This window comes from Lagopus leucura, unplaced genomic scaffold, assembly GCF_019238085.1.
Source record: "Lagopus leucura isolate 7727_CA_CO unplaced genomic scaffold, USGS_WTPT01 Super-Scaffold_760, whole genome shotgun sequence".
Classification (NCBI taxonomy): Eukaryota; Metazoa; Chordata; class Aves; order Galliformes; family Phasianidae; genus Lagopus; species Lagopus leucura.
Genome location: NW_024962257.1, coordinates 11,691,893 through 11,704,309, shown reverse-complemented (window position 1 = coordinate 11,704,309; position 12,417 = coordinate 11,691,893). Strand labels below are relative to the sequence as shown.

The 12,417-nt window shown below is 40.6% G+C and overlaps 1 protein-coding gene across 3 annotated transcripts in view; it reads right to left on the bottom strand.

Moving 5' to 3' along the window:
- Positions 1–12,417, bottom strand: part of GSG1L (GSG1 like) — a 57,456-nt gene that overhangs the window by 28,222 nt on the left and 16,817 nt on the right. For all 3 annotated transcript variants that reach the window (XM_042864490.1, XM_042864489.1, XM_042864491.1), the window contains one exon: positions 10,632–10,679. Coding sequence is in view for 2 of the 3 variants with exons in the window: in XM_042864489.1 (XP_042720423.1) it covers positions 10,632–10,679 (48 nt within the window). In the remaining variant the exon portion in view is untranslated. The remainder of the gene's footprint in view (positions 1–10,631; positions 10,680–12,417) is intronic.

The window sequence follows — 12,417 nt, the reverse complement described above, 5'->3', positions numbered from 1 at the left end:
TGTAAGTATGTGATCTGGAATGAGTTACTGGGAACCTGGGATGATGGAGCTGGGGCAAACTGAAAAAGTCCGTGTATGTTGACTTACATCATAGGATTCTTCCTTCAGAACGCCCTTTTTCTAGTCTGATTTCAAGGCAGATTGCCCTCTGATAACACTCTCTGCCTAAGATGAAAATATAGTGCTGCTGAAAGCATATTTTTTTTTTTCTTCTGTTGTTTAGAGAGTATTAGATCAACAAGTTAGCCAGGACATTAATGAATTTCTTTGCATCCCTGAGCATTGCACTACTGTTGTTTCTTTAACAGTGTGTCATCTTTGAGGAGTTTCCATGCAAACCATCAGTGTTGCCTCTTCACAGAACTGCATTCTACCTCTCAGATCACTCCAGGAAAGGACTCAGCCTCTGAATCAGCAGTATTGGATGCAAAGGAAATGTATTTCCCTGCAACCATGAATGAAGTGAACGTATTCCTCATTGTGACTGAAAAGATAATTGTTATTCACAGGATTGCTGAAACTTGAGGAACTTGACTACATCATAACCATCTGACAAGATCAGTTCCTTGTTCTTCTGGCAGATAGTGGAGGACAGCATCAGATTCATAGATACTAAGCGCGTATCTTTGAAAGTGGTGATCGTGTGGAGTGCAACTGCTGCACAGTGACAACATGCTAACAAAAGGATGCTGCAGGCAATTCTGGAATGGAAAAATGAGGCAAGCAGAATTTATTTTTGACAATGAGATAAAGAGGCTTTACCTCCGCCTGTAATGAGACTCAAGGATGAAAAATTCTTCTCTAAACTTGAATTTATTCAAGTATGTCAACCCTGAGCATCTGGCAAGGCACTGTAAATGAACACACTATTACCTCTCAGCAAGGAGCATCCGGAATCAGAAGTTTTTGATGCTGAGTTTCCTTTGAAAAAGGAATCCTGAAAGATGTCACAGAAATTATACTTAAAGGAACTCCAGGCATCATGCCACATTTTGATGAATTCCTGATTAAGCAGTCCAAAGAGCAGTGTGGTTAATGACTTCTACAAGTTTTGAGCAGGTTTAGGCTGTACGGTACCCAACTGAAGAAGTATAAATATGAAACTGCAATGACTGCTGCTGTCTTTGTAGGGTATTCTGCTGGTTTGCATCTCTGGCCTTTTTCATTTGGAGAAAGAAAAAAGGGCTGTTCAGAGTGCTCTGAGCAGAAGTACAAATCAAAGCACCAAGTACTCTTTGTTCAAACCCACTGCAATTTCCTGTCCTGAAAAATAAGTAACAGTTGTGACCACACCTTTTATATGAGAGAGAGCTCTGGTTAAATTGACCTCAAGAATGGGAAAAAATTATCGATATGAGCTTCAGTGCTTTTTCCTTACAAGATGCAAAGACGATTCCTGGCTATGTTGTGTTAGTAAAGCCATTCCCAGGCTTGTTTGCAATTGGAGCTGAAATAGCCAGAATTCAATGCTGTCTGAATGAGACCGTGCTGATAAAGAAGCCTTTGCCTCTGTTTATGGAACCACAAAGTTCCGTAACTTCATCTACTCCTGTGCTTCTGAGAACAACGCAGCTGACAAACCAGTTCTAGAGAATATAAGAACACATCCATGCCTTCTATCACATGCATATACAACCACACCCAGTGTGTATGATTACATATTTGTTGGAAATTCAGAAAGTTGGTTTGTGATGCCAGCTCCCTGTGCCAACAGTTTCCGATGCCAGATTGTAAGGCCTGTCTCCAGATGAAATAATGAGATTGAAATCCCATCCTGGCCTGTTTCTCCAGGTGGTCAGGTCATGAAATTGACTGTCAAAGATCCAGTATTAGTGCTTGTTCTCAAGGCAGCACTGAAGGGGCGGCTGACAGTGGAATTGCTGTTAAGAGTTCAAAGCATTTTTAATCCATAAACATGAGCTGTTTGCTCATAAAGAATCTCTTCTGGGAAAATCGTAGCGCTATTCCTGAAGGAGACTGCTGAGTCACGTTAACTGTGTTGTGAGTGGTGCAGGCAGGAACTGTGTGCATGGAGATATTAGTCATACATTGTGGCTGGTGGCTTGAAAATGTGTGCTACCTGCCAAAGCAGTGACACTGCTTCCTGAATGCCTTGCTGTTCCGTGAGCGATGCGCAGGGAGCCATGGCCCGGAGTCTGTATTGATTCCTGTGGGCCTTTTCCAACAGAAATACAGGTTCCCTATTATGGTAAACTTATATTCAGAATATCACAGTGGGATTTTATCCTCCTTGGAAACAGCTTCTGCCTCTGTCTGTGCTCCCCACTCACTGAAGGTGGGATGTGATTACTGCTCACCAGCTGTTCTAATGGTAGAAGTGCCCTCCTGGCTGATGGATTCAAAGATCTGACCAAAGCAGCCTCATTTTAGCTGTGCCACTGTGCCACGCTGTCCTTGTGCAAGTCATAATACTGGGCCAGTGTTAGGACAGCTAAAGAGATTTCAAAAAGCTCTATACTTGCCAGATTCCTCGTAATTCACTGCTAAATATCTGCTCTGACAGTCTGAAGGAATTATGAGCTATGATGTGACATCATCTTAAATCACTCCTCTGTCAACTCAAACTTGATCTCTGGAAGTTTCTGATACAAGCAGAATGTTTTTGACATTTCATATGACAAAAAGTCTCTATGTGATAGAAACAGTGGGACTGAGCAATGTGCCTGCCACATCAGTGGAAATCTAGTTATTTCTTTAACATTATTTTCTTTAATATTCCATTCCAGAACTAGTAGAACAATGCTGCTAGTGCACTGACAGTTCCTTCAATGTTCGTAGAATAGATCCTGCTTTTTCTGGTGAATGCTACATAAACTAAATGGATGTATGGTTTTCTTGCTCTGCTGATTTTTAAGATGATAAGTGACATTTTCTCTGCATTTCTGGTCCTCTTCCTCTTGTTTCTTCTGATTTGGGTTTTCTTCCCCCTATGTTTCTAAGCGCTCCGTCAGAGCTCTGCTTTTCCAGACTTGTCTTCTGTGACAACTGACACCTGGATCTCACATTAATTGCTCCACTTCACATTCATTGGAAGAGAAAAGAGAGGAAAAATATACAAACAGGAACACATTGTGAAATGTTGTACATCTTGTTTGGGAAAAGCATTAACGTGATCTTAAATCAGACGTGTAAATCTCATGCTTTCTCTTCCAGTTGCTTTCTGATGATTTGAGTCATTTTCTCACGTCTGCTGCTTCAAGACTGGAATTAAAAGCCAGAAATGTTGGAATGATCAATAAAAATTGGTGAAAGGAATAAACCTTGAGCATGCTGTTGTGGCTGGCATAGGGACTCAGCTCTGAGCAGTCAGTCCATCTGTTGGTTAATGCAGTCTCATAATATCAGACCATCTGCCTGCTCCTCTTGTGCTGCAGTGTAGAAAAAGTGGAATGAGAGAGACAGGCTACAGAACTAAGTAAAACTTCCCTCTAAAGCAGAGAAAGCTTCATAATCCTAAGAGCCATTGGAAATGTCTAAAACTATCTGCTCTTGCAGAACAACTAAGGCAAAAAAGCTCCCAGAGAAGAGACTGCAATCTCAGAACATGAAAGATCATTTGACAAATGTAATTGCCAGGATCTGTGTAGCTGATAGAAGAAATGCCAGCTGTTTTGTTTAGCTGTAGTTCTTCGTGGGTTTCTGTGCTTTGAAAGGCAAGGTTGAGCTGTGAGCTAAACAAAAAGATTCTCTTTGCCATGCTGATGTGGTTTCTGTATCTTTTTGTGGTTTTGACTTTGTACTTGGTTCTGAATTTAATCCTGTGTGTGACATTGAACAGACTGAGGAATACCTTGGTTCTGTATTCTTTTTCCTACTGTGTGTTCAGTTGAGTAACATAGCATGACAGATCATGAAAAATACTCTAAATCAGGACTGTCCCATAAGCATTAGTGAATATATTTTGGCTAGATGTTCCCTCTGTAGAGCTGCAGTTCAGGCTTGGTCATGTACTTCCTCAGTACTGGGCTGAGGGATGAATTATACTCAGACCTTGCAGCTAGCATTCCCCACAGCAGAGAAGCAATATTCTCCAGACCTTTTGCATTATCAGCATGAAAAGCAAGCTTACTTCTTGCAAATTTCGCTGGAATTCTGCTCTTAGGCACAATTTCTTCTTTGTATATTTGCCTGGCTTTTAAAAATAACTTATGATTCATAACAGGTGTGTACAAAAAACAAACAAAAAAACACACAAAAAACCCAAAAACAAACAAACAAAAAAAATAAAAATCCCCATGGGTAAAAGTTAAGTAAGGAGGTAAGTAACATTTTGTTTCCTCCATTGTGTACTTAACTCTCCTAATACAAATGCACAGTCTGCACGAGTGTATATATTTATACATATATTCTCTTACAGTGCTATTAAACCTAATGTAAGCAAAATGTAAAATATATCAGAAGACAGTGGGAACTGTTTGGAAAAGTGTACAATTCCTGAAGGAGAACCAATCATTTCTTTTCACTGGATGGAGATCTCTAGGCAGTTGAAGCCCTTTTAGAAAAGCGACCCTCTTTTTCTTCAGTTACACAGTGCATAACCAAGAAGTTGTGTTGGTTTTTTATTGTATCTTGGCTATTTTGAATTTCATTTCTCTGTTTTCCAGCCTGAAATCTGCTTTGTGTTGTCCCTCCCATGCAAAAGAGCATTCCCTATCTTTGAGTAGAACCATCATTCTCCTCTCTGTCTCTTTAAATATTATATCCTTTTTGAGCTGGGGGTGGCAAGGGAGGGATGAGAAGTGCTCGCAGTGCTGTGGGTGGGTGCATCATGAATACAAGTGGTGTTATGGAGGTTTTTTTTGTTTTCTTCTTTATTTTCTGCAGTGATCCTAATATTTCTTTTCATCTTTTCTTAAGCTCTGCAGAGCAGTGCATTGATGTTTCCACAGAAGTGTCAGTCACCACCCCAAGAACTCTATCCTGAGTGGTTAAAACTAATTCAGTACCCATCACTATATACATAAAGGTAGGATTATTTGCATTTATCCACATAGAATATTGTCTGTCGATTTCTTTCCCAGTAATTACAATCACAATTTCCTGCAATTCCTTTTTCTTTCAGTGCCATGAACAGCCCATTATCAGCAATAAGCTGTTTCTCCATTTTTTTTTTTTGTTTTCAAGCAGTTTTGACTGTGTGGGAGAGCACAGGCCCTGTGCTGTTGCCTGTGGAGAGGTTTTAGCTGAGCCGTTGGTTTCTTTTCATCAGCTTTTGTTTTTGTTACATCCCCTCCTTCCCAAGGTTTTTTTGACTTACTGCTTTTGCAAGGATGCTAAATGTGATATTTATTAGTCACAGATGTGAAGCATCTCCTGGTAACACTTTGAACCAAGCTCTCTGCTCAGGAAAAAGTGAAGAACTGCAAGTTTCTCAACTCATTTCGCCATGTACATTAAGCTTCTTCAAATTTTAGTCTCTGCATCATACCTAGAGTGATATTTTCTCAGCCTGTGTGCAGAGTTTTGAAGTTTTCTCCTGATACTTTCTTTCTTGTCCTCATACCATCCCTGCTCCCAGATTCGACCATGCTGTTGATGGCCAACCCAATGGGTGATCACTTCTTTAATTCTGTATTTGTCTGAGGATGGAATCATCTGAGATTGTGTTGTTTGTTAATGATGTTTCTCTGTTGTTCTTGTTCAACTTCAGTACAAGACACCTGCTTTGACTTTCAGTGCAGTCAGTGCCATGACGTTACTGTCCTTCTAGTTATCTTTCGCTTGTCAAATTTCTGATACACCCGTTATGTCAGTACCCATTAAAATCAGGCATCTTGTTTTCCTTCTCATTACCTGCTATTGTAGCGCTGGCTTAAAGTTGGCTAAGTTTTCTCTTCTTTCTGTGCTTTGTTTAGGTGAGACTTTATTTATTTCTTGCTTGTCATCCTAGTTTTGCCAGCTACTTTTCAGACAGTGCAGATTTTTATTTTCATCTCTACAGGATGCATCATCACGAGCTGTGTAGAGGACATACAGGAGTCATTTTCTATCTCTGCCAGTGCAGTCTATAATTTAAAAAGTCCCCTGTAACATTTTTGAGCGTTAAATACTCACCAGCAATGAACATTTTCCTTCTGTAAGATTTTATGCTGCCTCAATTTTCATGGTGTCTAAAAGGTCTTGTTTATTTTATGCATGTGAATTTCCCTGTGAATCAGTAAAAAGCAGTGCTGTGCAGACAGTTGCTGATGACCTGCCGTTCTGTTATTTTTTGTGGTATTGTTCCATAAATTTGACTGTTGAAGCAAGTGAGGTCTTACAGAACACTAGAGTAGTTCAAATTGTACCATCCTCGTAAAGAGATTGTCCTGTGAATCCTATATGTGAATCTTGCCCTCTGTTGGTACAACAATCTCAGTTTTGAGTGAACAGTGATCTTTTAGTTTGCTTCTGAAGCAACTTCCCAACAGGACTCCTCAGGTCAGAGCACCTCGTTCTCCTTCTGCCCTCACTGTTGTTGTGGTTAACAGCTGACATTTATGTCATTTAGAGAAGGATGGGGAAGTTCAAACTTCCACGCTGTTCTGTACAGGCCTGTATTTGTGTATAATTGTCATTCATCAGGTCACTTTTTGGGACTTATTGCCACCTTTTGTTTTACACCGTGGTGCCACAGTTTCCAGACATAATATTCAGCCTCGGTTTCTTCCACGTGAATGCATCCTCCTTGGCCCTGTGGATGTCCTCTTGGGCACAAATCTGCAGGGATGGGTGAGCCCAGAAGGGCTGGTGACAGAGGGAGGATTATGGAGCATGTTGCAGCCCAGTGTGCTGGGTGGGCACTGCGGCAAGCGCCTGATGGAAAGAAAGCTGCGTTGAACAAGCGAGGTCTTGAGCAGCCCATAGGCAGAGGAAGATGCATTAAAAGATGTACCAAGTAGTTAAAAACTGGATGTGCTTTTCAGATCGGCGCCCCTTACTAAACCAGCTACCCTTTTCTGATGTCAAAATAATCAGCAAGAATGAAATTTTAATTTGCTTTGTTGAGAAAATCCCAGGGACGACTCACAACTTGAAGATCAGGTGGCAGCTTTCTTCCAGCTCCTTTTGGAAATACTTGCTATCTTATTACTCATTTCTGTAATGAGAATTAGAAAATAGAAGGCTTCACGGGACCCAAAACCAACTGCTCCTTGAGAGCCCTCTAAAAGTCTTGGCCAAAGTAACCTTGTTAGTAGCCTATTATCCTACCTTCCTTCACCATTAGTGAATGAATAATATCATAATAAATGTGGACACGGGACGTATTTTTTTCTCATTGTATCTACCATCACAAAGCTGATTTTGCTAAGCAGATTTAGCACTAACAACCAGCAATAGCTAATAAATTCAATGTTAGGCTTACAGGCTTCTGACAGATTGTTGGCAGCTGTCTTAAGAGCAGGGAAGGGCTCTCCAAGTGTAGGTTGGAAGTGTTTATTTATACCACACTGTGGGTCTGTTTGCCCCAAATCCTGCTGCTCAGATCTGCCTCCTTTTAGTAGGTGGCATTGGTGCAATGTATACAAAAGCTGTAATAGCTGAACAAAAATACAATATCCAGATCAGCATAAGTGGACTAAAGATAGGGAGCTCAAAATCATAGATCCCTATGCTTTAACAGTGAAAATATGAAGCAGGTTTTCATTTATGAAGGTAAGGATGCACCTAGGCCTCACCATGTATTTTTAAGATTTTCCTGTAAATGTTTGTGATCAACTTTTCTCTATTAAAAAAAGTTTTTAAATATTCTGATGGGGTTTTACTCTGATTTGTTGCTGATTGGTGATGGACTGTAGAAGAACTTGTTACACAATGAGACTGTCTGTGCTTAGGCTTCCTTCTAGCATGCCTTCAAAGTGAGAGATGATGTGCTTGGAAGTATTTTGACAGTCTCCAACAACCTGTCCTTAGCTGAGGAGTTGGTGAGACACAGGTCTGATTTGGAGCAGAGAAAGCCAACTTGAAAGAAAACTCTGGAAAGCCGAGTCCCCAGCTGCAATAATTGAGCATGCATACCTAGAGGCATTTTGGGTATTAAAAAAAACCTTGAACAACCACTTTTTAGTGGTAATTCATGCTAAGAATGTGTATAGAAAATGAGTGAGCAGAAGTCTCATTGTAAAGACAAGTTGTGTTCCCAGTTACACAATGTTCTGTGAAAACCAAAGCATGGTAGTACAACTGAGCTCAGAAAAAGGCCCTCGGTTTTTATGTATTTGCTGCATTTTTATCCTATCTCATTTACTTGGAAGAGGAATCAAGTATCTGGCCCAGCACCAGGTGCTACTGAATAGCTGCAAGCTTCTGCCCAGTGTGCATGCCCAGCCAACGCCACAGGAATCTGGAGGTGGACGCAGGTTTCTCAGGGCTTCAGAAGTGAGGAAATCTGTCTCCTGCCCCTTGCCAGCAGCTGAGCACAGTTATCCAGCTACATACCTTTCCTAAATAGGTTTTCACTTTGGAATTTGGATGACCCTCTGCAGTCATCTGCTCTGAATACCTTCATTGCTGTGCTTGAGAAATACATGTTAAAATGCTGATTTCTCTGATTTCTTTAGGAATATTACTACAGCACAAGGGATACTTGTAAAGTCAATGCTGAGTGACAGAATGAAGAAATTAAAGAAGTTGGAAGTTCTTTCTATTTACAAAAGAACAGAATAGGTCTACAAGTTAAATAATTTGCAGTGAAAGAAAGCTGGGCATCATTGACAGCTTTCTTTTCACATGTAATGGAAGCATCTCAGGATGGTAGAAGGCTGATGGTGAAGAAATCAGGTTGGCCATGTTTCAGTTGATATGCAATTGCAGAATCTTTTCTGTTTCTCTTTGTAAGTCCGGTAGTTGGTATTTTCTATCTTCAGCATTCCCCTCACTTTCTGTGATCATGTCATACAACTGCACGGAAAAGCTTCAGAAATAGAAATAATTTTGTTCACTAAAACAGAAGAGCTTGACTTCTTGGAAAAGAAAAAATAAAATAGCCTAGAAATATACACTGATACCATGCAGCAACTCTAAAAGTGCTATGGAAAAAAAATGCTGACAGCGTTTAGCACCACCAAAAAAACAAATACTGAAAGTACTAAGTGCTGTTTTGGAATGAGCGTGGGTGATGCATTATGAACCCTAATGAACTTGCACAGAAAATGGATGAACAAAACCATCCCCGTGCCTTTCTAACAGACACGCTGTGCTTGTCTTGAGTCCTTCTCAAATCATGCAATGTCTGCTTGGCCTTGTGTTGCCTTTTTTGCTCCTTTTACGTCTTTATCAATGTCCTTTATATCTCCTTTCACATTTCTCTCCTTCAGGCTAAAGAATCTTAGTCTTTCTTGTACAGAACCTTCTAGAACTCTGAATACCCTTGCTGCCTTTCTGTGAACCAGACTAGAAGGGAAAAAAAATACCACTGTGTATTCTGTATACAGGAGAGGCTCTTGGTCTTTACAGTCATTCTGCAACAGGACGCTCTCTGCTCTGTTCTCAGGCCCTTTCCTTGGGATTCCTAAAATCCAGTTTGCTTTTTGCCCTCTGAATGAGGAGCTGGTGGTTTCAAATCTGTTCAGTCCCAAGGTCAGATTTCTGTACGTAAGGTTTAGCTCACAGCTCATCAGTGTTAGTAATCCCAGGATTGTTTTTCCCTTATGTGCATAATATCTTCAAGTTTGCTTACAATGACCTTCACAGAGACTGCTAGTATTTCTCCCACTGAATACCCCACTAGTTTATTAACAGTAATCATCTTTCTCTTTCAAGCTGCCCAGCTGATCAGCAATTCAAACTGAGAACAATTGTTCCTTACACCACTCACTGCCTGTGTCAGACTTCATGGAGGTACCATTTGCTCAAAAGGCTTTGGGACTGTCTTACGTGATCTAAAAAATGGTGTCTCTGTACAAAAGTGAGTTTTCACATCCTTTGGATTCTCCAGAAGTTCATTATGAGCATGGAGGGCAGCACAAGGATCGTGTGCCACTGTGATTGTGGGCAGAGTGCTCGGTCTTCAGCTGGAAGCAGGATGTGCTCAGCTGCCCAACGTGATAGTTAATTGAATTCTACCTTTTATTTTATATTTCTGATGGTGAATACTATTGGGAAATATGGACTAAATTGCTATGGGGGATGTGCACCTCTAGTACAGGGGTAAAGGAAAGCTTTGCAGCCTGCCGTTTCTTTGCACCTGATTATTTTCCCTCTCTTCTTTCCTTGATGTTAGGTCACACAAGCAGTTACATGATTTCCCCTCACAAAGAGACATTTGGGACCTGAAAGTAAGTGTCACTGCAATTTTCTGAGTATAAATGGCTCCATGGCCTGAGGAAACTGTGCAGTGTCCTTCCTTACTAAAGGAGGCAGGGAAATGTCTGTATTACAAAATAAATCTTAATTTACTTGGAAAAAAAGCCCACCAAACAGCTGAATGAAAAAGGAACGCATCAGAGAAATGACAGGTCTGCAGGATCTGAGTAAACAGCTGTCTTAACCCTTCAGCTAAAAGTAATCTGGATGGCACTTAAGTTCTTGTATGCTTAGGAAGTAATGTTTCCCCTGGCACTGAAGTATGACAAGAAACAGTACTGGTGCAATTTGTAAAAAGGGAAGAAGCCTTAAATGTATTGTCTTACCTTTTTCAGAAGCCGGAGCAAGGTCAATAAAACTTCGACATTTCTCACCTTTAAAAGAAAAGGATTATTTTAGGAGACAGAAGGTGTTTGGTTTGCTCTGCCTCCTCCTTCTGCTGGTGCTCCTGCCCTCACTCCCACCTGAGACTCTATGGGACCACCTCATGTTCTCAGCCACAGAGCAGATGTTTACTGGGCCTCCTTCCTAGACAAATGATCCTCACAAGGCAAGAGTCACCTTCAACCAAGGGTATGATAAAGCCCATCTAGGTTCTGGTTCCTGTGCCTCTTATCAGGAGAAAACAACTTGATAGCAGAGAAGGAGCCACATAATGCACAGCTCACCAACACTGGACTGTCATTTACAAGCATGGATGAGGAGGACTCCACAGATTCTGCATATGATAGGTATCTGTTATGTAAAAATAATTAATTTTATAATGCTTATCTAAAGCTGTCTATTAAAAAAAAAAAAAAACCAAAACAGTAACAGCAAGTTTTGAGTCCCAGTCATAGTATTTTTAGCTAAGACTGCAGCCAAACAGCCAGAATCCCATATAATTACTCAAGGATAAAGAAAGTTATTCAAAATTCGAATTCATTTGAACAACTTTTCTGTGCTACATTTTGAAGAGTTTTGATAGATTTGATTCTGACCAACTTGAGGGCCCTTGAGGGGGCGCTCGCTTGGCTCACTTGAATGGGTCCAATATTCTAGCTGCAGCTGCACTTTCTCAGTGCCCCAAGCAACATATTCTTCTCTGAAGGGAGAATGTGAGTGAGCCAGGGAATGGTTGACTTCATTTTATAGGGCATAGCATGAAAGCATATTCTCAGTGAACAGACTAAGCAGAATAAACATCATGCTGATCCTACTTGTAGACATTACTAGACTCACGTTGTCAGCAGACTGTCATTAAAAACTCTGAGAATCAATGTGGAATTCCAGTTGGGCACTTGATACTACAGCAGAAAGCAAAGAAGCAGTCATTTTCTACAAGAATCTGACATTTAGTACTGCTCACTGGAGAGATGGAGAACTTCATCTTTCCAGAAGGGCTGAACAAAGGGATTTGTCCAGCTCTGGCTACCTGGGTGCAGATGTCAAAGCTTCACTCACCCCAGTTTTCCAAATGGGATTTATCAGGCCCCGATTTAGGTATGAAATGTGGCTATGAAAGACAAAAGCTGAAGCACAAAGCAAGCTAAAAAAATTGCATAGCATTTTCAAGTCTTTTAAAGCCCACTGTTACAAAGCAGGCTAATGTGCTGCCGTGACAGTCGCACAGCCCTGTGTCACTCCCTCTGCCTTGTGGCTGCTTCATCCTTTTATCACTGTAAATTAAAGCTTTTCTCTTTTAGGACTCTGCCTCAGCAAATGTAACCAAAGCAGCAAATGTATCTTAAAGATGGATGCTTTGACTTTTGTACTTCTTCAGGCAATTGAAGAAACTATAAAATAATTCCTGTGTTTAGGTGCATCTGTCCAATGAATACATGTGGTTTTTACAATAAGTTACAGTACGAAGTGGCCAATAGCTTCTCTGCTCTGCCCTGAGTAATCAGAGCATGGCATACCTTCCACAGGTAATGGTGGAGAATCCATTTTGCCCATTAAGACTTGAATTTGTGGAAGAGCAGCTGAAGTTTTTATTAGTTTTCTTTAATTATCTTTGCACAGTCAAAAGACTTATTTAGAAAATAAGCCATTGAAAAAGAATACATGGTGAAATACAGAAGAGATGTTGAAGTCTGCATTTTTTTTGTTCTTAAAAGCAATTAATTATCT